The sequence below is a fragment of the Phalacrocorax carbo genome, chromosome 2 (assembly GCF_963921805.1).
Source record: "Phalacrocorax carbo chromosome 2, bPhaCar2.1, whole genome shotgun sequence".
NCBI classification, from domain to species: domain Eukaryota; kingdom Metazoa; phylum Chordata; class Aves; order Suliformes; family Phalacrocoracidae; genus Phalacrocorax; species Phalacrocorax carbo.
This window is the reverse complement of record NC_087514.1, coordinates 26,257,929-26,282,842: the sequence shown is the minus strand read 5'-3', so window position 1 is coordinate 26,282,842 and position 24,914 is coordinate 26,257,929. Positions and strand designations below refer to the sequence as shown.

At 40.0% G+C, this 24,914-nt stretch overlaps 1 protein-coding gene across 7 annotated transcripts; it reads left to right on the top strand.

Moving 5' to 3' along the window:
• Positions 1 to 3,273: 3,273 nt before the first annotated feature.
• NDUFAF6 (NADH:ubiquinone oxidoreductase complex assembly factor 6) lies at positions 3,274 to 23,544 on the top strand. 7 transcript variants are annotated; one of them, XM_064442366.1, is made up of 9 exons: positions 3,274 to 3,485; positions 6,948 to 7,047; positions 7,960 to 8,082; positions 12,585 to 12,641; positions 14,240 to 14,342; positions 17,028 to 17,161; positions 18,987 to 19,088; positions 22,836 to 22,892; positions 23,400 to 23,544. In XM_064442366.1, exons 1-9 carry the CDS (start codon positions 3,313 to 3,315, stop codon positions 23,526 to 23,528), a joined length of 978 nt encoding a protein of 325 aa, XP_064298436.1. In that variant the 5' UTR covers positions 3,274 to 3,312; the 3' UTR covers positions 23,529 to 23,544. The 7 variants fall into 7 exon arrangements, with proteins under 7 accessions (XP_064298436.1, XP_064298435.1, XP_064298439.1 ...); XM_064442370.1 differs by having other exon boundaries at positions 3,344 to 3,485; positions 6,948 to 7,051; XM_064442365.1 differs by lacking the exons at positions 22,836 to 22,892; positions 23,400 to 23,544 and adding an exon at positions 19,312 to 22,829.
• Positions 23,545 to 24,914: the final 1,370 nt, after the last annotated feature.

Sequence of the window (24,914 nt, the reverse complement as noted above, 5' to 3'; positions counted from 1 at the left end):
TTGATGCAACCCAGCATCCTGTTGGCCTTCTTGGCTGCAGCAGCACACTGTTCATTCATGCTGAGCTTTCTGTCCACCAGGACCCCCAGGTCCCTTTCCACAAAGCTGCTCCCCAGCCAGGTGCATCCCAGTCTGTGCTGCACTCCTGGATTACATTTTCCCAGGTGCAAGACCTTACACTTCTCCTTGTTTAACTTCATAAGGTTCTTGCTGGCCCACTCTTCCAGCATATCCAGATCTCTCTGCAGAGCAGCTCTCCCTTCTGGAGTGTCTACTTCCCCACTCTGAAGGACAGACGCTCCAGCTCAGTCCTGCAGCACACAGCCAATGAAGCACACAGTGGTCCTCATCCTCCATAAGTCACTGAGACCTTTGTTTCCCACTGCTGTTAGCATAGCACCTTTTACAACCTTTATTTGCGCCTGAAACTGAGGAGTGAAAGAGCACAATGGTAACAAGAAATAAATGAAAGTTTACCAGCACATTTATTTACAGACAAAACTACAAAAAAACCCCAACAAATGCAGCAGCAACAAAGAAGAAACCCCTTCACTGCAACATCCTTTTGGAACTTTCCATCTACTTTGTAACTAAAGACCTAGATGTTTAAACCACGGAAAAAGGGTGAACTGTGTTTTAAAGTGGCCCAGTGCTTGTTACCACACACATTAATGTATTATTCTGTGGCCAGGAGTGTAACATCTGCAGTTAGACATGTTTTCTGAGTATACTCCTTTAAAGAAAGATTTTTGGTTGAATGTTTTTAGTAGTCCAGGTGAAAAATAACTGCATACGCCTGTTTGCTGTGGCATGGAACTGGACAGGAAACATTATTGTTATGACAGATTTTTTCCTTAAGTCTGATACTGGAATGAATCCAGGATTAATCAGAAGAGGAAAATGAGAGAAAGGGAGATTATATCCTTGCCGATATGAGTGTAGGGAACAGACTTGTCAGATCACTGTTCATATTTCTGCTCTCGTTGCTACAGATGAGGGATCCCAGTGAACACCTCAGCCTCCGGCCACTGGATATTCTGAGGCGAGTCTCTTTCTCTTCCCCAATCTCCTCTGTATGAAGACTTTTTTTGGTACAAGCGCTCAAATATACGTCACAAATATACATAGACCTTCAGCCTATGTTTGGCTATCACGGGACAGCTGAAGGTCTCTTCTTCTCATTTATATGCTGACAAAGAAAATCTGGATGTTCTTTTAACAAGGATTGGCTATAACTGATTGGTATTTCCTGACACAAAACGTGGGGTTTTTTTCCCAGAAATTCCAGGTTAGAGCAATAACTGAATTATCCCTACCGAAACCAGCCATTGCTGTCACTAGCATCGCTGCCCAAGGATTTCAGAGTCCGTGGGACAAAATACTTAAGTAAGAAGTACGCATCGGAGAGACAAGCAATCGCCTTTCAGCTTCTGAGAGCAATATTGAAAAAGGTGATGAAATGTGCTCTTTAACATAATGAGATAATTAAGAGTTTGTAGACGCCCCTTACTAAGTTTAAATTTTTGTATAGTGTTAAAAACTCACTAAAACATTAAGCCAAATCATTAGTCCCACTGCACTGGCAACACAAAAAGCTAACTTATTAGAATCAATACAGACTTGAAGAAGCTATAAAGGACGCAAAATACTTGTTTAAAGAAAAAAAACTTAATTTAATGAGAACAGTAGAAGTATAGAACAATAAGAAACAAATGTCAGCACACCGAGAAAGAGGTCGGGATTATTGTTTTTTACACCTGGTTTATTCTTTTCTTGCTAAGGCTTTAAATCAGTTTAGCACCATTTTGGTTCATTCAGAGATTAACAAAAGTTAATATTTTATAAGATTTATTTATAATACCCTTGAGGTTTAGAGTATGTTTATGTAACCCTTCTGCCAGGAATTGGCAGCAGCTGAAAGAGCTGGATTCATTTATCTAGGGGTTCTCTCTGAACACTGAAACAACAGCAGTTTCAGCCTCCACCCAAAGCTAAATGACCTCCTTTGGGTGCTCTGACAAACAATCAACCTTGCTCAAGGCATAGCAAGGGTTTAAAACAAGGTCCAGAGTTTCAAGACAGAGAACTCTAGAGACAAAGGAAAACCCGCAAGAGCCACTAATCAATAAAATAAATAATACTTAAGTGAGATCCCTAACCTCCCTCTCCTCCTCATCTCTGTGATGCAAAATAAAGGCTTGCTCTCATGGCCAAACAGATGTTTTGTCATTTGAATGTCGCTGCCCACTCAAAACTTTCCCCATATTTACGGCGTGGCTTCCCTTTACAGCTAAGCTAATGAACATATGTGTTACTGTCCACAAACCAGGAGATCCTACCCTCTCTCCAGCCCACAGCTTCTTACTCATACTAACGCCCCGTGCTGGTGCTGATGCTCAGCTGACCATACAGTGAACTGATTCAAGGCACCAAACTGGCAGAAAACGAACTCAGGAAAACCAAAAGCGAGCTGTAGGTGGGTTTCTGCTGGTTTAACTACCTCGATCAGCTCACTGTACTATAAAATGAAGGTCAAAGCTGGCACAAAGGAAGAGGATGCCAAGGGTGGGGACAGAAAGAAAAGCCAGACAGATGTTGCTTCTAGTAATAACTAGGTTGGGCAGGCATAGTTTTAAGATTAAACTGCTCTTAAGCATGGTAGCACTTCTGTATGAATTTGCTGGCTTATCCCCATATAGGCCAAACTTTAAGGGAGCACAGATGCTCTGTCCATGACTACAAGACTAACAGGACCATCCTCTCTCTAAACAAACTCCAGCCAGCCTGAACAGTATGGAGTCCCCCTCCCTGCCAAGAGAAGGAAAAAGGGCTCCTGTTGCACAATGTTTTACAGAGGGCTGAGCCCTGGGGTCAGCTTTGCTGCCCAGGCAGAACTGCCCTGCCCTGCTCCCTCATAGAGCAAACTGCCCCAAAGGTTTTCCCAGTCCTACAGCCGCTCCGGTAAGTCTCCTGCACTACTCTGCCCATAGCTAGGAGATTTTTACAATTCAGCTTCCTCATTTTTTGCGGGCTACCGGTTTAAAAACCCAAGGGCCTAGTTTCCCAGGGAGCAGAGGAATTCACCTCAAACCTCAAAACCCCCGCCTCGGGAGCCGGAGGAAACTGAGGCAAAGGCAGCACGACGGACGCCATTTGCAAGACAACAAAAGGCCGTATCGCTCCCACAAAACCCCGGGCCGACACCGCGCATTCTCGGGTGCCATCTACCGGTATATTCTCCGTTAAACGTTTACACCGGAGAGGCCCCGCGGGCCTAGGGTGACTGACGGGAGGGGCGGAGCGGCGGGCAGCATGGCGGCAGCCGCCGTGGTATGGGGCGGTCTGCGGCACCAGCGCATGCTGAGGGCGACGGGCGCCCGCGGCGGGCTCCGGTGGCCCGGGCTCGGCAGCGGGAGGGCGGCGGCGGCGGGCTGGAGCCGCCCGGTGCCCGGAGGAGAGGTGCAGTACTGTGCCGAGTTGGTGCGGTGAGTGCCCGGGGCGGGGGAGGCCTGCAACGCGTGGGTTTCCCTCTCCTCAGGGGTGAGCGAGTCTGTCAGGGGAAGGCTTGCGGGCGCTTCCCTCCGGGCCGAAAGGCTGCCGAGTTTCCTGCAAAAGGTGACTGTTTTTTTCCCCCAGGCCTCGCCTGGGCACGCCCGGCCGCGAAAAAAAGCCCTGGGGCCTTGGAGCGACCGGCTCCTGGGGATGGGGTTGCTCCGGGACCCTGTCGTTTCGGCGGGCAGGAAGGGAAACTAGATAAATATTTAAGCTACGTGGATGATTTAACCTGTAAACGGAAATTTCCCTCCCCCGCTTCTTCCACAGCTGCTTTTCTTCTGAAATATTGGACGTTTCTATTTCACTGTCTTGGCTTTTTGGAGAGAAAGATCACCGAAGTGGATGTTTAAAAATAATAGGTGTTTTCAGATCTTGGCTACTGGGAAGCAGCCAAGCTTCCCAAGTACTTCTTAGGAAATAAGCAAGAGCAGGGGAGATCTGACAGCTGGACAGACAGCTCAAGTAGCTTTTCTGTCCTGAATGCAGGACGGGCAGGAAGTCTAGTTTTTGAAAGTATCCATTTTTGGTCAAATCCAAAAATGCTCCAAGAGGAGCAGGAGTGCAGCTCAGACACTTCCAGGCCAGGCAGCGATTCCTGCTTGGCTTCTGGGCTGTCAACAATGTGCAAGGCCCCTTAGCTGCTTTCTACTCCATAAGAGTTCAGAAGTACTAAGTAAAAAATTAAACAAGTCCCTTTGTAAAGACTTAAATAATTTGTCTCTGGATACAGTTGTCCCAGACGGTTGACAAAAGCAGGGAGAAGGCTTCCAAGCATGTATTAAAAAAAAGTGGAACAGGACCATCTCCAGACTGATGCTTGTAAAAGATAGAGAGCTGTGTGGTCAGCAGTAATGTTTGAAGTAGGAAAACTAATGGAAAGAAGTGTGACAGTCTTGAATATTCTGTGCAGCACCAAGCAGCAGACCTTTACAGGTGTATCAGAATGCATAGCCAGGTTGCATTTTCCTTGATAAAACTTCAGATTGCGGCTTTGTTTTCCTGGTTACTCTACCTAGAATTTGTTTACCAGTTACTCAGGAAATTGAAGACTGCGTTAGTCTACAGGTAAAGGTAACATATACAGGTAAAATGTTTTCAGTAACAAACAACAGTGCACAGAATAGTTAGGTTCCAAGGCACAGAAGCTGAAATGGGTGAATTTAAACTTTTTTTTTTGTTAAACCATAAAAAGGACTGCTCATAAAAATACACAAGCATTCAAAATAAAAAAATGAAAGGTGGTTATGTTTTTGGCATAATTTAATTGAAGCAGCCGTTCACAGTAGCTCACATGTTGCATGGAAATCGTGAGTTACAAGGAAGAAGAAGGAGTTACTATTCAAACAGATAAAATACTTGAGGCTATGCAAGCATCAGCAACTCCCCAGTCCTGAATTTGTCTCCCACACATTAAGAACAACAAGAACTGAGTTATACTGTAATGATGTAGATTTGTGCAACTTTCTGTGATATGCCAGATGGCTTTTCTCTTTGGTTTTCCTTTTTATGTTAACTCTTTTACAAGTAGCTTTAAGCTATTTGATTAAAAATATGTTTCCCTGGTAGGTATGTTTTCTGTCTCTTGCTGTTTATGATGCCTGCTTAGGAGGACGAGTTACATCTTGTGACTTCATGGTATTATGGATCTTTGGATCGTGGCAGAAATTCTTTTTATGACTTTAAATTTTTCATTATACTGAAAGTCCAGTGATGGTCATAACAGACTTTTCTTCCATCTGTGGGTTCATATGTAAGTTTATACTTATTTGAGAGGGGAAACTACAAAAGACACTCAGTACCAGACTTGAGGTCATTCCCTCCTTCATTCTTTACTGGAATACACAAAGAGAGTTGGGGTGGAACATGATCTATAGCAATATCAATTTTATTTTACAGGCTGAGGGTTAATGGATTTGCTTTTCTACTGTTATGTCCAAGGGTATGTCAGCATAAAAGTCACATTCCTTTCTGATTTTTCCCTTAGTTGTTTTTTGCTACACTTAATTTTTAAGCTTAGAACAATCGGGGGGGTGGGATGGACGACGACGACACACGGACAGACCACAAACCCAACATGCCAACACCATTGCTAGGGGGAAGGCAAATTTCTGTGTTGTGCTGCTGCTTACTTTGTGTGGTATGTTTCATTGTTTCCTTTCTGGAAGTAGAGGCGGTTCTGTGTTGTGTGAACAACCCAGGCAAACTTCATGACCGGAACTAGGAAAATGTGGCTGTAAACCTGCCCAGGGTGGACAATACTGGGTATTACTACAGTCAGCTTTGAAAAAAGTACTAGGTTTTGAGCTGATAATACTTTTCAGAAAGTGTCTTAATTGAGAGATGTTTGGTGCATCTGCTCTTTAATATGAAGGTGACATTTAAAGCCTGCTGAAATTCACAACTATTTTTTTTGTTGTTGGTGCTTCTGGATTTGCATCAAGTTCAAAAACAAGCTTCACAACTGTTGTGAAAACTTTAAGCATTTGCTAGTTATCAGCTGCTGTGCCTTGTAGGGGTAAGAACCTCTGTTAAATTAATTTCTTTGTTGTTCAATGCTAAAAGTAGCAACCCTAATAACAGTTGGTTTTGGTTTGGCCTTGCTATTTTAAGCTAATGTTCTAAACAAATATGAGTACATGTAAGAACAGCAGACCTCATGAAAATGAGTAAATGTGTTTTCCTTGACACCTGCTTTTCCAATCTCGATGCAAAACTTGGAGTTGCTGGTCTTGCTCTAATGAAGAATCAGATTACAGGCTTATCAGAAAGTACACAAAAATGTTGTTCAAAACAATCAATTTTGCTTTTCAGAGGTGGCCAAGTGTTTTTGTTAACTACAGTTACGTATGATTTTGCAATTTATGATTCTGTGCACTGTGATTGTTTTTAATTTAATGGCACACCCAAGTGGCCAAACAAAGGCATGTCACTAGATTGGCAACAAGTTACCTGCAGCAAAACTGCCAAGACCCAGAGTTTTTATGCTTTGAATATAGTTGCCAATAAACAAAAACTTACTGGTTAAGCAGAAACTCTTCTGCCAAGTTCCAAAGCACAATCTTTTAAAGAAATGGGGTTTCATGTTTGGAACAGAAGTCTGGAAGTTGGACAGTCTGGATTCTATTTGCAGTTGTGCCACAGCCTTGTTCCATGCCTTTAGCCAAATATCTTGAGATCTGGATTTGAGAGGTTCATGGAGAGTTCAGGCAGCATCCCCTCTTTCTTGGAGTTTGTCTTATTTTAAAATAAGCTTAAAAGCTGCTACTTTTGCAAAGTCAGAGTTTTGAACTACAACTTACTGCTACTATTTTAGGAGTTCAGTGCTAAGCAGTAGCACACCCAATTTACATAGAGCTATAAATAATAAATGTAGCTTTTTCATCCTTTTATAGAAAGCGTGACTATGAAGGGTTTCTGTGTTCTCTGCTGTTGCCTGCGGAATCTCGAACCTCTGCTCTTGCTTTGAGAGCCTTCAATGTGGAACTGGCTCAGGCAGGTATTAAATTTGTGAACTCTGGCAATGTAAAATAACAGTTTCAATATTCTAAATTACACTAGTAGGTGGTGTTTTCCCAAGATTAACTTTTTGTACTATAAGGGGCAGGAATACAAACATCTAGTTTTGAATGGCCTTTGGAAAGTAGCCAGCCTCTCCCAGTTTATTTCATCTATATATATAGTTTTTTCTGACTTTCCTCTTCGTGCATCTTAAAATTAAATTGTAACAAACAAGCTGTGGTCCTTGATACTGTTGTGTGATTGCATCTATGTCTGAGCTTCAAATGCAGTGACTGAATCGGTAAAGTGCAGCTAAATCCTAGCTGTAGAAGGTCTGTCAAATTCTTGGATAATATAAGTCCCAGGTCTGTGTTGGCAGAAGCTAGGTGATGGAAAGACTGCTGGGAGAGAAGTTTGTAATTAGAGTTATGGGAAGGGAGTGGCTGCAGTCCCTTGCCTTTGCTAGGTGGCCAGAAACTGACAGTGCAACCAGGAAAGTTAGTTATACTTGCCAGAAAGGAGCAATCCAGGAAATGTGCTGGCCAAGCAAAATCCTAGATCAGCTTCTGTGGGGTGTGCTTCTGGCAATCCGTGGTGCTGCCCTCCCGTGCTGCTGTTACCACTGATTCCTTTCCTTCTGGGAAGAAAGCTAAGGTGCGGGTTGCCCAGGACTTAATCTCCAGGGGTTTCAAAGTCAGGTTGTGGTGAAGGTTTCATTTGGTTTGGTTTAGTTTTGTTTTTTTTTTACTCTCTGTAGTGTTCATATGCTTTGTGAGGAATAAAAGTAAATTCAGAATGGAGCACCTTCCCTACTGAGTTTGGCTATGTCCTGTGTCTGTCTTTTCAGTGTAGATAGACCAAGTGCCTTAAAGCCACTGAATTTCACTCCAGATGTATCCTTTCCAGATTAAAGACTCCATAACTCAGAAGACTATAGGTCTGATGCGAATGCAGTTCTGGAGAGAGGCTGTGGAAGATATATACTGTGATAACCCACCACATCAGCCAGTTGCTACAGAACTGTGGAGGGTAAGATAGACCTTTATTGTCCTAAAATTCACCTGAGTAAAATATTACAGTGTGAAATAATGTCATTGTTTTGTATGCGCTGTGTTGCATAGTTAACAGCATTATTTTATATGGAACAGACAACGTAAATTGTGTTTATGCCTCTGTGTGATGTTTTAAGTTACCTATTGCCAAAGAGCAGAGTTGAAGAAGTAGGATGTTTAGGTAGGACTGACGTGGAGGGTCAGAATCCTGTGAGCCATCTGCTTTTTTCTCTTCTGTTTAGTTGAAGAACAGAGTAAATTGTGGTAAGCTGTAAGTTGGTAGCAAGTGAAGTATGTAAGTGTACTTTTCTGAGCCAATGCTAGTCCTGCCTGAAGATATTAAGCTGTACGAAAAGACAGGAGACTAAGCACAGAGTTTGAACTAGCAAATAGAGTATGAGGAAAAGCCAAGACCTTCATGCTTACTTACTGGGTAATAGGAAGAATCTTAATACAGTTTTCAACTCGCATCAGGAGTTGCTTGATGACTTCTATTTACATATTATGTTTTGCACAGATCCTTTTGTGTGCATTGAGTAACAGGGAATGTACTTGTGAACTCAAGTTTACTTTTACCAAGGTGCCCGAGTTCTGCAGACACTAGAACATCACACGTAAAGTACACCTACAGATCTGTTCCTCTGATGGTCTTGGCTGAAGAAACAGAGGCTTTCTTGCAAAATGTTTTGTTTGTAGTTAGGACTGTCATTGATACATTTGATGGATGATTGAGGGACTGAAGGACGTGTAAATGGATTTCCCCTTGATGCTGTTACAGAACCACAGAATAATTTAGTTGGTAGGGCTCTCTGGTGGTCATCTAGTCAAACCTCCCACTCAAAGGTCTAGCCTCAAAGTTAGATCAGGTTGTCAGGGTCACGTTGAGTTGAATTTTGAATTTCTTTGGGAATGGAAATTCCATACGTTGCTAACTTGTCGTCTAACATGTCAACTTGTGGCCATGGGCCACAGCAAGTCTTAGAACCTTCCAAAAGAGCAGCTACTGTAAGGCCTCCGTAAGATCAGAACTTGCATTTAAACTAAAGATATCTGAGCTCCTGGACAGGAAAAGCTGCAGTTTGTCTAGATCTCAATAGCTGAATACAGTTAACATAGATCCCATAGGTAGTTAAGTTTATGGACCTGGTGAAAAACAGGCAGTGAAATGTGGAGTCCTTATCCAAGTATTCATCTGCATTGTTCCTGTTAAAATCCTGGGAAAAGCAGGACACTCACTGTAACACTGGGTTAGAACAATGCAGTTCCTGTGGGATTAGAGCGTTTCACTTGTTGCTATCTTGGCTTTCCATCTGCTCTGCTGCACCTCTGAGACCACAAAAATCAGTCCTTTCCAAATCCTTTTTCGGTGATTTTTGGCAGTGCTGAAACTGGCCTCTCCCTGACTCCCTCCTTAAAATGTGAAATAAAGCATAAGTGAGCATTTGTTCCTGGATGTCAACACTCATGTTTAGATTAAAATTGGGTTTTAAACAAGATACAGATTAACCAAGAGAAAGCATAGGTAAAGCCAAGAAGTAAAAGAAAAGAAAAACACCTGTTACAGTCACTTTTAGGAGGACCAGAGCTATTCATAGGTGTCTCCAGCTCAGATGAAGTGTGTGCCTTAGCCACAACAAAGCATTCATACAGTTAGAATGAAAACTGGCAAATGTTGTGAGCCTTTTTATGGGATTATGGGAGTTGAAGATGCACCTAGGGTGATATTTTAATGCAGACATTAAAATGCAGAATGGGTTGTTTTACATGTCAATCTGTCTGTGCCTTTGCTTTTTATTTCCTTCTTTCTGTCTCTCTTCCAGCATATGGCAAAATTCCCAGGAACAAGACCGTTTTCTTGCAAAATGCTGTTGTCTCCTTTCCAAGGAGGAACTTGCTTTAGTGTAGCTTAACTTAATTTTCTTTTGGAAGATACTTATTTAGTTGTCTGAGTGGGTTAGGCATAAGTTAGGTTTGGGTATGACTGTATATATTCTTTTGACCATTTTTAATTTCACACTGCTTGTGTGTGTATCAGTGTGGCGTGGAGATGTTTGTTAGCAGAACAGTAACTTACAAAAAACCCAAAACATTGTCATGGTTTAACCCCAGCTGGTAACTAAGCCCCACACAACCATTCACTCACTCAGAAAATCAGAAGGGTAAACTGGTAGGTTGAGATAAAAATAGTTTAATAATTAAAAAGAAATAACAATAATAAAAATTGTAAGGAAAAGGGGAAAAAATAACTGAGAGAAAAACAAAACCCAAAAAAGACAAGTGATGCAAATGAAAACAATTGTTCACCAACAACTGACTGATGCCCAGCCAGTGCCTGAGCATCTACCCCAGTTCCCCTTAGTTTTATTGCTGAGCGTGACATATGGTATGGAATATCCCTGTGGTCAGTTGGGGTCAACTGTCCTGGCTCTGTCCCCTCCCAGCTTCTCGTGCACCCCCAGCCCACTCACTGGTGGGGTGGGGTGAGAGGCAGGAAAGGCCTTGACTCTGTGTAAGTGCTGCTCAGCAGCAACTAAAACATTCATGTATTATCAACACTGTTTGCAGCACAAATCCAGAACACAGCCCCTTACAGCTGCTGTGAAGAAATTTAACTCTATCCCAGCCAAAACCAGTGCAACATTGAGATGTAAATCATTTGGATATTGAGATATCAGTTGCAGCCCTTTTCAACAGCTAAGACTGCCAGTCATACTCTTTTCTCACAAAACAGAGAATTGATTTTGAAGTGGAAGAAAGAATTAGCCTATCTCCATGGTAAGATTTCACTTTACATATGTATTCTGTAAAGGAAGAACAGTATAAGACAATCCAAACAGAACTGATTGTGAAATAAGATGTTGAAAAATAATTCAGAAAGTATTTCTAGGAGCTCTGGTAGCTCTGAACACTGCAGGGCGCTGGAGCAACCTAATGGTCCAACCTGACCTGGTGACCTTTGTACTGAAGATGTGATTTTACGTCTACACTTCAGCAAATACCCTAAGAATGACCTATTTGAAGAGCTCAGCTTCACAAATGTTCAAGAACATCATTGCATTTCTTAGAAGGATTTGGAAAGATACCTGAAGTCACAAGTATTGCAGAGCTGTTAATAGAATTAGCATGTCTTTTGCACTGCATATTTTATGTATGCTCTTTTCTTGCTTCTCAGTTCATATGAGGACAGTCTTGGTTTTGCAGAAGAAATACTAATTTGTCATGTTAAATGCGCTTTGTGTGTGCCTAAGTTTTGTATATCCCAGAATAGCCTTTAACAGTATTTCTAGAATTATTAATGGCTCAATTCTCAGTGACTTTAATATAAATTTATACGTCAATTGTATTATATTTGTTCTTACTTATCTGTCTGTTAACGTACAAAAAGTGAGGCCTAATTCTCTGATCATTTCTGTGGGAGAAGCCAATTTTCAAAATGTCTGAAAAATGAGCATCTGTGTGTTTGAAGTAAGGTAGCTCAAAATGGATGTGATGTACAAATTGGGTAACTCAGCAAAACCGAGTTTGGTGCTTAAGTGTTGAACTGTGAATATTTCAAGGATTTAATTTACAAAAGGATACTCAAGACAACAAGTGAGACGTAAAACTGACGTTTGTAGTTGTAATTTTAAATTTGCCTTTTCATATACCAAGTACTTCCTCAAACAGATTTTGTTGACTCAAGAAGATCTAGTCTTGTCAAACTTGAAAAAAATATTTACAAATATACAGATGAAAAGAAGTTGAAAGTGAGCTATAAAGGCTAAGACTCTGAGAAACGTACTCCATAATATTGCTTATAAATATTTATATGTGTGACTGTAGCCTTTCCGACAGTGTGGTCTGCAAAATTCAGTGTGTGTGGGAGGATTGAAGGTAAGTTGATAGAATTAAGTGGTAGAGGAAGAAAGTCAAATACAAGGTAAAAGCCAAAGTAAGAATATGTGAAAGAGATGCTGTGGGATGCTTTGGGTTTTTTTTTAAACAAAACCATATTTTTTATATTACTTTGTTAGGATGCTGGCTTTACAGCATGTATTGGTATTTGTACTGATGTTTTCCTGAAAGTTTACAGGGGAAATCTTTTTATTGCTTGACTCTGGAGGAAACTGTTCACTTTGGAGAGTGAACATAGTTAACTGCAAGTATTTTGTGGGAGCGTTTGACTTCATGAAAGAAAAAATTACTTTCAAAAATATTTTTAAAGCAATTCTTTTAGTTAACTGTCTTGATGTCCAAGTTTTCATTTTTTTGTGTGCAACAACTTGTAACAAATGCTAGTTGAAAATTTTTGTATTTGAAGAAGCCAATCATATGTTTCTGTGATTCTATGATTTTGTACTGACATGCCACTTTGGTTTAACCAAGTGAATACAATCCTTGTAAGAAAAGGATTATCTAAAATATATTTCAGCCTTCAGAATGCAGTACTATCATCACTTTGTATGCATTAACATGGATGTTTTATTTGACAATTTTCAGGCCGTCAAGAGGCATAACTTGACTAAAATGTGGCTCATGAAGATCATTGATGAAAGGGTAAGTATTTACCTTTCAAGGTCTTTTTCTGGATTTATTTGTATGTGGGGTTTTTCCCCTTAACTTTTTGTGTTTATGTGTAAAACAAAAGCTTAAGTAATTCACCTTTTCCAGATAGTAGTATTTCTCTTTAAGAATGGTACTGCTATATTTCCTTTAAACTCTCCATTGGTGCCCCTAGTCATAATTTCACCTTTTTCTGCCCAAAATGGCTTTAGTTTTGCTTTAAAATACATGTAGTTTGTGTACTGACATTTGTCTTGTTTCCTGCTCTGATAACCAGTGTATTCTGTGCTTGTGTTTTCCATTGCTGGTCTCTCTTCCTGATTTGAAGTGGTTACCCCTAGAGGTAATCCAGTGGGACTAACACTTAGATACCTTTCTGTATGTAAGTGAGGGAAGTTTGATCCTGTGGGATTTAGTAGTAAGGTCTCTATATGCAACTGTTAAGAATTCTGGAAAACTACATTTTAATAGAAGTGGAAATGAAGACGTGCAAGAAGGGAAATCCATATGTTGTCTCTTTTTGTGCCATTCCAGTCCTGCCCCAAGAGAAAGGACATCTTGCATATTGCAAAAAGTTGCACAAATCTACATCATTGGCATCATCTTATTCCTCCTCACCTCTTTTCTTACCACATCAATTTGGCCCCAAAATAGCCTTCTCTTGTGATGAGTCATGGATATAAAATCTCAAAAATTAAATGAGCTGTCTGAACCGTTCTGCCAGCTGTAGTTGCTGCTTCTTATTGTGGCTGTGGAGTTTTTTCTAAGTATTGTAAATTGGAGCATTCAAATCACATGAATTTTAAAATAACTACCGTTTTTCGAGAAAAACCAAGAGGAAGAATTTCACTGGTACAGTGATGCTGCTACCAGCTCTGACACAAGGGCAGGAATGAATAACTGAGGGCAGGAATTTCATAAGCTAGCTTTGCTGCTAAAGTTCATGTCTCATGAAGTTATACCTTGAGAAAATTGATGGTCAGTTACTTGTGGAGTGTCGTCGTTATGAAAGACTCCAGAGGGTTTTTTTAATCTTAAGACTGGTGTGTTTTAACCACAAAAGCCGCTAGGACAGGAAGAATGCTGAAGGATGTTATATGTTTGAGGGTATTTGCATATGAGTTTGAAATTCATGTACTTATTTTATGGATTTATTTTTGTGCATGTTCTAAAAAATGCATTCCTATTTATCTAAATAGGACGCTATCCTAAACCTATCTCTGTGCTTCAGATGCAAATTAAGTATTAAAAGTGGCAAGCCCATAGTGTAAGGATACCGTATGATGTTTTGTTTTGGTCATATCTTTTTTTATGAAGAATTCTCATTTATTATTATTGCAAAAGGTTATGTTTGCTCCAGTAACCAGTCTTGGCTGCAGTTGCATGCAGTTATTTGGTTATGTTAGACCTGCTATAAGCTTTAATGACTGCTTCTGTCCAAGTTTATACTCGCTTTCTAGCTCTTAATTTTGTCCTTTTGTTTTGTGTTTTTTTTCCCTAATAGTGGATTAGGCTGACCTGACTGTAGTAGTAAATTTGCACAAACAGCAGTTATATTTACGTTTTAATGAAGTTCTGTGTTCATATGACAGGAGAAGAATTTGGATGATAGAGCGTACCGTAACATCCAGGAGCTTGAAATGTATGCTGAGAACACTCAAAGTGCTCTCTTGTACCTCACCCTGGAAATGCTGGGTAGGTATTTTCCCCTCTTTAGATTTTGCTGATGACTCATTAGTGCAGGTACAACGTTTATTGATGTTTCAAAAAGCCCTCTCTTTTTCCACTGGAGTTTAATTTCAGTAGAAATTGTCTTAGGTAGTACTTTAGATACCCTTTGAATGCTCAACCATAGATCTGGAATCTTACTGCGCCTGTCCTAGAACTATGTGCTTGCCTTAGGAGCTGCTCAGTGGAAAGCTCATTGAAGTGTGGTCTCAGTTAAGCAACTGCTCTGTTCTTTGTTACTTAACACTCTTTTCTCTTTTCTTGCTCCTGTTACAGGGTGTGGTAAATTAAGCCCTTCACCGTGCTTTCTGATTGTCCTGCTTGTCAGAACACAAAGTGCTGTAGTTATTCTGCTGTTCTATATTGCAGTGGTGTACACTGGTTACCTTGAAATAGCTGTCTTCCCAACCTATAAACTTCCCTTGGAGATGTTATAAATTGGGGTCTGTATCGTCTCCCCTTCCTAAAAGTAGGTTAACTATCAATAATTGAATAGCTAGGAAAAGCACAATAAAGATGATATGATCCTTGTCGTTGAGCTAGTATCTGTCTCATGTTGAACAAAAGAGTAAGATTGGGTAAGAACTTTCATTTGCAGTGAAGAAGAGAGTGATTTTCTTTTAGATGTCTGTTGTGTTATGGAAGTATTCCCTGTATGATCTCAGATGTAAAAGAAGGGTGAGAATTATTGTTGTTCAGTAGTATTTAGTATTATAGTAGCACTGTTTTCCTTCTGCTTATCAGAGTAGCCTGATGGAAGGCCAATGCTGAGGTTAAAAGAGCGTGAGAGAGAGATGGTGAGCACATTCTTCTTGGGAAGAAACGAGGAACCTGTCTCTTACATCTGATGTTCACTTCCTCAGTAGGAAACTGGTGAAATGTTGCAAGTGTCTTTCTGAACTCCTGATTGAAGAAACGTAGGACTATGAGAAATACTAGTGTCTTCCATTCTGAGAAATGTCTTTGATGCTGAAGAAGTTCAGTCAAGCTTGTGTCACTCGGGGTACAAGTCAGATGATCCTCCTCTTGAAAATCTGTTATGGGGGGCTCTGCGTTTTCTAGGTGCCCTATTGTTGTGTTTAACTTCTCTTAAATATACCAGTGTAACAAAATATCTAAGCAAAAGTCTCCTTTGCTGCATATGAAACAGTTAACTCCTGTGGGCTTTTCCACAAATGGAGAAATTAATCAAACACAGCCCTTTTCTTGGTGTTCCCCATGAGCAGTCTTTTCTAGGCTAGGGGGACCTGGTTTCATTACAGGTCATGCTTGCTAAATTTCCTGTGCTTTTTAGCTTCTCTATTCCTGACCTGTCTCCAGTTTCTGTGTATCTCTCCCAGTAGTAGTGCTGCTTTATTCTTACTGATTTCAGGTTACTACTTTTGTCAAGCTCATTTTGATTGGTAATCTTGTCATCCAAAGTCTTGGTGCTTCCTTCCAGCTCCTGTCATTTAAAAATTTTAATATTGTGTGCTCCGATTCATTGCCTAAGTAGTTAGGGGTCTGGTACTACCCAATAATTTTGTTAAACCTCTTCAGAACCTCACTTTTGGGATATATTCCCAGGTTGAGCATGAGTCACTGCTGAATCTTACTCTCAGAGGTTGGGTGGCTTTTGTTTTGTTGGTTGTGGTGGTTTGGTTGTTTTTTTTTTAATTCCCAGTTATATGTAAAGCCTGAGCTGCCCAGTCAGTATCAGTAAATTATATCCATTGATTCCTCTGAGCCACACTCTGCTTCCTGCTGCCATTGCGAAAATAAGTCCATGTAGTCTACCTATAGCCACTCTTTTGCAAAGGCTTCCGAGGCCCATGCAGGCCTCAGGCAGGCTTGGGCAGTGAATGTGGTACACACAGTATCATTTTCAGGTGTCAGTTAGGCTCATTGGTCTGTAATTCCTTTTTCCTCGTTTCTTTCTTTGTAGAATTCTGCCTCTGTTAGTGCTTTTGTAAACTTTAATTTCAGTTTTCCTTTAAATTTCATTTTATCCTGGGTCAGTCCTGTGAAAACTTTATGATCAGTCTAAGCCAATCTTGTATGAAGAGCAGTAGTGCTGCTCTGCCCCACTCATCTCCCTCTTCTTTCAGTTCTAATAGTTGTGTGATCATGCAGTAATTGAAGTTAGTTTTCCCTTGCTTTGGTGACCTGATTCAGTTTGCCATGCTACTGCCTCATTGCCCATGACAGCACAAGGGAGGTGGCAGAAATATGGGTGTGGGGGGGGAGCATAGGACCATTCTCTTTGGTTTCAGTACACTGCTGAATTAGCTGCAGCTAATCATGAAACCATGCTGTAAGCATTAATGCTTGTCAGGAATCTCGCACTTGAATGATTTTTCTGGGAGAGGACATGCCAGTGAAAATGAGTTTGTGTACTGATATATTATCTGAATATCTCCACTAAGTGTAGCCTCTGCAGAAGCTGCAACAAGCTAAGAGGCATATTGCTCCTGAATGTGGAAATCAATGACTTTGCTTGCTGCTTTGCATCTCTGAGATGCGATCTCAAAGCAATTAATGAACGTAGACAGTTCTGTTATGGACCAACGCACTTAGCTTTCCTTAAATATGACCGTGGTACACATCAGGGAAGACTATATCACTCAGAAGGCCTGACAGTATCTTCTAAAAGTATTATTTCTGCAATTTCAGGTGTGAGGGACATCCATGCTGACCATGCAGCCAGTCACATTGGGAAAGCACAAGGCATAGTTACCTGCCTAAGAGCAACTCCGTATCACAGTGCAAGACAAAAGGTCTTTCTTCCCATGGACATTTGTATGTTGGTAAGAGAAGCAAGTTGTATGGAATTGAACAGTGTAGTGTTTCTAACTGTGTCTTTCAATGCTAGATATGAGATCATAATTTATTAGGCCAGAAACAGAACCCCTTTTTTCTTTATTTTAACTCTTTCTGCTGTGGCCTAGTAATATGCCATTGTCATGGTTTTATATCTTTTGGGAGGTGAGAGGATTGACCTTCATGAAACTCTAGGGTTTCTGATTTTTTATTTCTTTTTTATTTATTAAATGTAGTGGTATTTTAGCTTTCATGAATTTTTCCATTAATGTGTAGAAATACACATACGGAATGGGGCCTGGCTTTTGATTGGCTTTTGGTTGGTTTTGGGGGTGTTTTTTTGTCATCATGTTTCCCCACCCTCCCCCCACCCCCTTTTTTTCTTATCCCCATAAAGGAAGCACTGTGAGAAATTTTACTTGTGAACAACCTTTTTGGGTTTCTCTTTACTGCCTTTTCATAAATGTGCTGGTGGTTTTGGGTTTTGTGGTTTTTTTTTTCGGGGGGGTGGGGAGGGGGTGGGGGGTGGGGAGTGTGTGGTTTTTTTGTTGTTGTTACATGTCTGATAGCTATAAGCATGCATTCTGTACATTGCTGTAGGAGATGGTATAGTCCTCCAATTTAAACTGTATGCCTAATTTGCATTGGAATTTAGCAGATCCTGCAATTTGGGTAAAATGAGATTAATGAAGAAATTTGAGCTTTAATGTTCTCTGGCTATATCTGTAGGCATTGCAGCTGTTATTCCTTCATCTCCAGTCTTTATTTTCAAATGTTAATGCTGTTCTTTTTATACTTAACCAAAAATCATGTAATTATGGTGATCCTTAAGGCAGTTGTGTTAGTATTTTCTGAGTATCATTTCAGTACAACTGAAGGTTTTGATTTGAAGTTTAGTAATTTAGGTAGTTGCAAAAATTGTAGATACTAATATAGGTCAGGGTTATAAGACTGCAGGAAGGAGCTGCACCCTGCTTTCAGCCCTTCTGGGACTGGGAAAATTCACGGTCATTCCTTGCCACGGAAGGTGTTTTACAGTGAAACTGTAAAAACAGCTTGCATCCCTTCTGTGCAGACTGAGCATCTTGGAAGCATTTCAGCTGCTGGCAAGTATCGCAGAGCTCTGCTGGAGGCTCTGTCTCCTGTGCAGCCTACCTGCCTATCTTTATACAGCTTTTACATGTCTGAGTGTTGTCAAGAACAGGCAACTTGTGCATTTCTGAATATACCATATTATGTCTTATATTGGTCACTATAGTCAAAGAATAAGTCTGGCGTTATGGGTTTTTTGGGGTGGAGTTTTAATGGTGGTTTTGTTTTTTTTGTTTTGTTTTTGTTTGGGGTTTTTTGCAAGCCTAGTGGCGCACACCAATCCCAAGATAATTGTAGCTTTGTAAGCCAGCATGGCTTCTGTGTTAGCTGTTACTGGCTTTCTTTTGCTTAATATCAATTCTTGGATTATGGTTTTTAAAATTGAACATCTAAACTGATCTAATTTCCCAAAACTTTAAAATCTGACTTGTTAATCTGACTGACCATAAAGTCTTTAGGGAACAAATTCATGCAGAGGGAGTCTGTACCAACTGTTTTCTTTGTTCTCTTGTTTTTTTTTTTTTCCCAAGTGACTGACAAGAGAAAAAAAGGGAAATAAAAAAAAGAGGGGGCAGTGATAAAACATTTAGGCTGTTTCAGTCTTGTGTCATTAGTTCGGTTGCCAGGACAGATTTTTGAGAAGTTAAAATGGAAACTTGGTATTTATGGAGGGTTTTTCTTTTTTTTTTTTTTTTTTTTAATTTTCCTTCCTATGTCTAGCATGGAGTTTCACAAGAGGATTTCATAAGAGGCAAGCAAGAGAAAAATGTGAGAGATGTAATTTATGACATTGCCAGCCAGGCCCATATTCATCTAGAACATGTGAGATTCCTTCCCTTTTATTTATTTAAATAAATATAATTGATGCTCATCTTCACAAAGCATTGTGCCTATGTGTTGTTAGAATACTTAGAGCTGCATCCTTCATTTCAGATATTTTACCTTTAATGACTCTGAGAGTTTAAATTAAAACAAAAAACCACCACAAAACCTTTAAGTATTACAACTACTTTTGTATGAATGTTATATTTATCTGTATGTACAGGAAGCAGTTTACTCACAGCCAGGTCCAAATGCATATATATATAAAGACTGCCTAAAAGCCTTGTTACTGGGAGAGAAACTTCAAGCAGCCTTCTATAAAGGCAACTACATGCCAGCATGGGATCAGCACCATAGAAAGCACTTCTGCATATGGTATTTCACAGTGCTGTGGAACGGCTGCCAGGAAAGCAGAGCATGTTGCCTTTAACTGCTGGTTAGTCTGCGCAGGAGGGGGGATTCATTCCCTAACATGGCCAGCCATGCCCAAAGCTATGTTGGGAAAGGTGCTTTCTGTTTATTTTCTGGCTCACAGCCAGGTGAATTAAGAAGGACTTTTATTTGCTTGGAACAGCAGATAATGAATCCTGAAGAACTGCGGAGTCCTAGTCTATTTTTCTTCTATGCTCTTATTTTAGCTACACTCTGAATTTCTTGTTGGTACATAATACAAAAGCAAAAGAATGCTGAGTCTGCCTTTATGTGGAAGACAGAACTTGCAAGAAACACCATGAAGAGTTTCTTATGTCTACAAGTACATGTACACATATGCTTTGAGTATTGCACCCAAAACTTCCAATCAAGGTAGTCTGAAAAGATACCACTTTGAAGTAAAGACATGCCAGATTTACCTCTGTATTTACACCATTAATATAATCCTCAATTACAGTATTACCTGTGATCACAGTATTTTGTGTGGTAGAGATAGGAGAGCCCTTTGTTTTTTCTGAGGGTAAAATGAGGCATCCCTGTTTTGTTGAGTCAGTGGTTAGTTAGTTGATTAATGTTTTTAATTTTTGTAATAATATGTAGTCTTGGGCTTTATTTTTAATACAGAATGTTTATAATTTGCATTTAATGCATTCCTGTTCATGTTTCACATCATGTCTCAGTTTTTGTTGTCACATGCCCAAGGAAACTTGTTTATTCCATTTAGAAGCAGGGAACAGAGACAAAGACAATACAAGGTGAAAATTGTCCACTATCTTTGTTCAAGCTGAAATATTTTGATTTTTTTTTTTTAAATTCCACACCCCTCAATCCATAATGCACATCATGTAAAACCCATTGACTTTGGTTGCAACTGTAGCTTACAAAAATGCCAAGTACCTGGCCTGAAATGCCTCATACCAGGGTTGGGAGTCATGGAGAACAAGCAATGTGCATTAATTCTCCAGCTACTTAAAATTTGGTTGCTGGTATTGCATGGGAACTTTGGGACAGAAGCAGGGAGAGAATTCAGCTCTTCAGAGCCTTTCAGATAATTTGATGATTCTTAGTGCGCTAGTCCCCTGCCTCCCAACATGCCAGCCAGCTCCTGAAGAGAACAGGCACAAACTTACCCACGCCCTTTCTTCCCACTCCATTCCCAGAGCCCTGCCCATGTTATGCACTGGGAGGGTCCTATGGAAAATATGCAATGTGATCATGTAACTGGAGACTATACAGAAAAGTATAAACACAAGAAAACCAGATTAGGGCAGCATTAGCATTTTATTCAAGTGAATGTTGATCTTGGCACCTTCCCTTCCCCCCCCCGCTTTTGTTTTTGGTTTTTTTTAATGGATGGGTTATATCATCTTAATTAAAATTAAAAAATTCCTCTCTGAATACTGGCTTCCAGCCTCCATCATCATCAGTGAAGAGTAATTGACAGTGATCTCTGCAGTGTTCAGACCACTTGAGCTGGCAATAACTGGCAGTAATAACAGGGTATCAGCCTCCTTGATAATCAGATGGTCCTTGTTAATGCAAGGATAAAGATACTTTCTCTCCTAATGGATGAAATAAGCTTTTGCTGGCAACATTTGCTGGGTATTTCAAGAGTTTATGTGAATGTAATGGGCTGGTGCCTTTAAATGCATCTGTTCTCCTGTATAAAATCACCATCTTGTTTTGCCTGAGGGTCTTTCAGCCACTTACCCTCCATCTTAGTTGGAATTACAGTGTAGGGTAAAGTTTAAACCTGCAGAGAGGTTTCAACAATCTCGGCATTTGTTACACAAACCACATACTTTGGATCAGAAGAAATATAATCCTCAAATGCTAGATTAAGTCCCAGCTATATTATATGAAGCATATTGTAGTAAGGTGGCACTTAATCTTGGGAGAAAAGTGTATGAAGCGTGGTCTGAAGCATGGCCAGCTCTTCTTGATACTTCAACTGATGACCAGCAGAGGGCAAAATAAGATAATGAAGATTGCAGTTTTCTTTAGGAATTGTGTGTTTTATTGGAAAAAAAGCATATAATAAAAGTGCTCTGTCAGTCCTACGGTGATCCCTTTGAAAGCCTGTGAGTACATTTACATGTTCCCCTTCTTTCCCTTAAGCATTCCCTCCCCCATCCCTCTTTTTAAAAGAGGGTCTCATTTTGGCTTTCTGTGTTTATCTCAATTATGCTAGCTCCTTATGGACTCAATATACCAAGGAAAATAACATGCTTTCTGAATGACCTGCAACCCATTCTGGGTTAAGAAGGTCAAGCAAGATTACTTTCTTTTTTCATCTTATAATTAATAACTGTAAGGCAGAGCATTAGATCAGGGAAGAGCATTTTCCTTTAGAGATATATATATACACACACACACGCACATACATGCACACATACATGATAACATTTCAAAGTTTAAAAATAATTTTCCTTTTGGAAAGATACAGTATTTTCCCCTCAAAGTTTGAGCCTGATTTTTCTGTTTTCTGGAAAGATCCACAGAAAACTAACAGAAACTCATATATTCTCATCAGTATTCATAGAGGGTTTGTTTGTTTTAACCTGTAAGAAAAAGAAAAAAAAAAACCAAAAACAAACCAAACCAAACCAAGGAGGGGTTTTGTATTTATAAGTAAGCATTACAGGACAATTTGCTTCAGCTCTGTGAGATGCACCTGAGTTGTACATGGCTTTGAATTGTAGATTTGATTCAGCCGTGGTTTAGACTATATGTAGATACTGAGGACCCGAGGCATTGAGATCCTTTTGAAGTCCCATAAATGTAAATGGAGCATAACTGGACTTCTGGGACTGATGGCAGCACCGAACCAAAAAGATGCACTCAGAGAACTGCAGTTCTGGTCTTCCATCATTTCTGTCTCTTGGGATGCAAAGAGTTATTTGGTGTGTGGGGGGAGGGGGGATGTGTTAAACTGTATTTATTAAATCAGATGCAACTTGGAACTTTGTTGGAACAAGGGATGCTAATTGACATTGGTTTATTGTATGCAGACTGTAAGGTTGTCAAAACATGTAAGAATTTTAGCAGGCTGCTCCCAGTATTACATACTTTCTGTGTAATCGCTTTTGTGTAGAGCGAGAGATGGTGCTGCCTTGCACATAATGGAAAATCGTAGTTTCAGGATGCCAAAATAAAAAGGGATGAAGCTTGTAATGCAGTCTGTTGGCTCTAGCCGTTATGTGTAGTACTTGTTATTTAATCTGAAATGTTACATTCTCCTGATAAGTACCTTTGTTTTTGTTCTTGTTTTTGTTGTTTTTTTTTCCCCTCCCACCTTACCCCATTTACTTTCAGGCTAGATCTTTCAGTAAGAAAGTTCCTGTGAAGGCATATCCTGCTTTTTTCTGTACGGTGGGTGTGATATCATGCACTTCTAAAGTAATGGACTAATTTCTGTGCTAATACATTTGTGAAGAGTAGAGTATCAAATTAAGCATGGTTAAGTAATGCTTCATGTGTCTGTTTTGGGAGGATGTAATACGTAAAACTTCTCAGTCTCATAATGTGTGTCTGACTCTGGAACCTCATGGTTTTGATCAACGCTTCTAATCCTTCTTTAACTACATCATTTTGCCCAAGATGTCTGTATATTCATAGGCCATTGTTCTGATGCAAGGGCCCAAAATCTTGCCTATTTTTACAATTTGCTGTTTGGTCTAATAAAAGATAATGCTTCTCTTCACAAAACCTGCCTTTTTTTAATCCTTTGAATGTGATGGTTACACTACCATTTAATAGAACAGGCAAACTGTCAAGCCCTTTTGCAGTTCCTCGTTCAGTTTCGTGCATTGCTTTTCAAACTTAATGCCCAACTATTTGTGTGCACCATATGGACTAAGCTTTTTCCTTCTTTTCTAGGTTGCTTTAGATGATTATTTATGTAATGTGCGAAAAGTGGACTTCAATATATTTCATCCAAGCTTACAAAAGAAGAGTACCTTATTACCACTGCATTTATATATTAGATCTTGGAAAAAAACATATTAAATTTTTTTTAATATGGGTTCAGAGTGCTGAGGTTTTTTCTTTAATGCCTTAACTTGATAGAATTGTTAAGTGTCTAATTTCACACTTCTGCACACTGCAGTACATGGGAAGCAGCAGATGCGCATGAACTGTAGCTGTCAGCTTGCTGGCAGTAAAGTTTGTTCTTGGAATATTAGGCTGATATCTCTGCTTCACATGTCTGCCAAGTCCTGTGTCCTTGTCTGAGATTACATTTCTTGTCCTTCCTGTAATAACAGCAATATGATAGAATTCTTCTTGGACAAATTCTTTGCTAATGGATAATTCTGACAGCTCTGACACTTCACTGAAGGAAAAAAAACCCCAACCCAAAAACCAGAAAGAAAAAAAAAAGACTTGCTTGTTTTGTGCCTGAAAGCAGTTACAGTAAACGTCTCCCAGAATCAGCTAAGCGATTCTATTTAGTGCAAGGAGCAGAAAAGTGTTAATGATGCTTCATAGTTGGAAGAATGAGCATGTGTATTGGAATGCAAAAATACTGTCAGGAAAAGCTTTAGCTGTTATAATTACAGTGTTTATGTAGAATTTCAGAATGGTAAAATAGAGCTGTAGGACAGAAATTACTTAACTGGGTGTTGTGATTGAGCTTGAAGTGAGTATAGGTGGTGGGAGGATAGCTTTACAACACAGGAGGGGAACCCTTACACAGTTTTTCTCTCCACCTCAGCCAAAGGCTTTCAGTCTGCTCTTAGTTTGGCAGCACCTTCCTCCTGCCCTCTCGTGTGTCTGTTGTTGCCCACAGCTGTCGCTGCAGTGTGGGTTTGACTGCCCCTTCTTCATACCATGTCTCAGGACACCCTCCTGCAAGGCTTCCCTGAATTCCTTTTTTTGTTACTGTGAAGAAGCATATTCCTGAGTGTTCCAGGTCATTTTAGTTGTCCCTCTCTGTAAAGATACTGCACTGGTTTTTTTTTGGTGGGAATTACTGGGAGATTTGTGTGATTTGTGTGATTTGCTGTTCGGTAAAATAATACTTCCTAATATCCAACTTGATTCAGTTGAACAAATCCGGTAGTTTATTCTGCCATCATCCTTGTTCTGTTAAATAGCTGCTTTTCCCAGAGATTTTTTTTTTTTTAAATCAGGGTTAATCTCCTTAGATGCTTGGTTGTATAACAGCATCCTGTGTTTTAGTGTACAATGCTACATAATGAATTTCTGAGACCAAGATTCGTTGCTTTTTTTAATCACAGAAACTCATCATGGTAGAAATCTTAGGAGCCCAATGTTAAATCCTTCATTCGGTGATTTTATTTGTCTTGTATGAAGTCGGTTTGTGATACACTTCTTGGTTAATTCTGCAGTTTCCTACTCCTGAATAAGACATTTCTCTTTGAATTTGTTCAG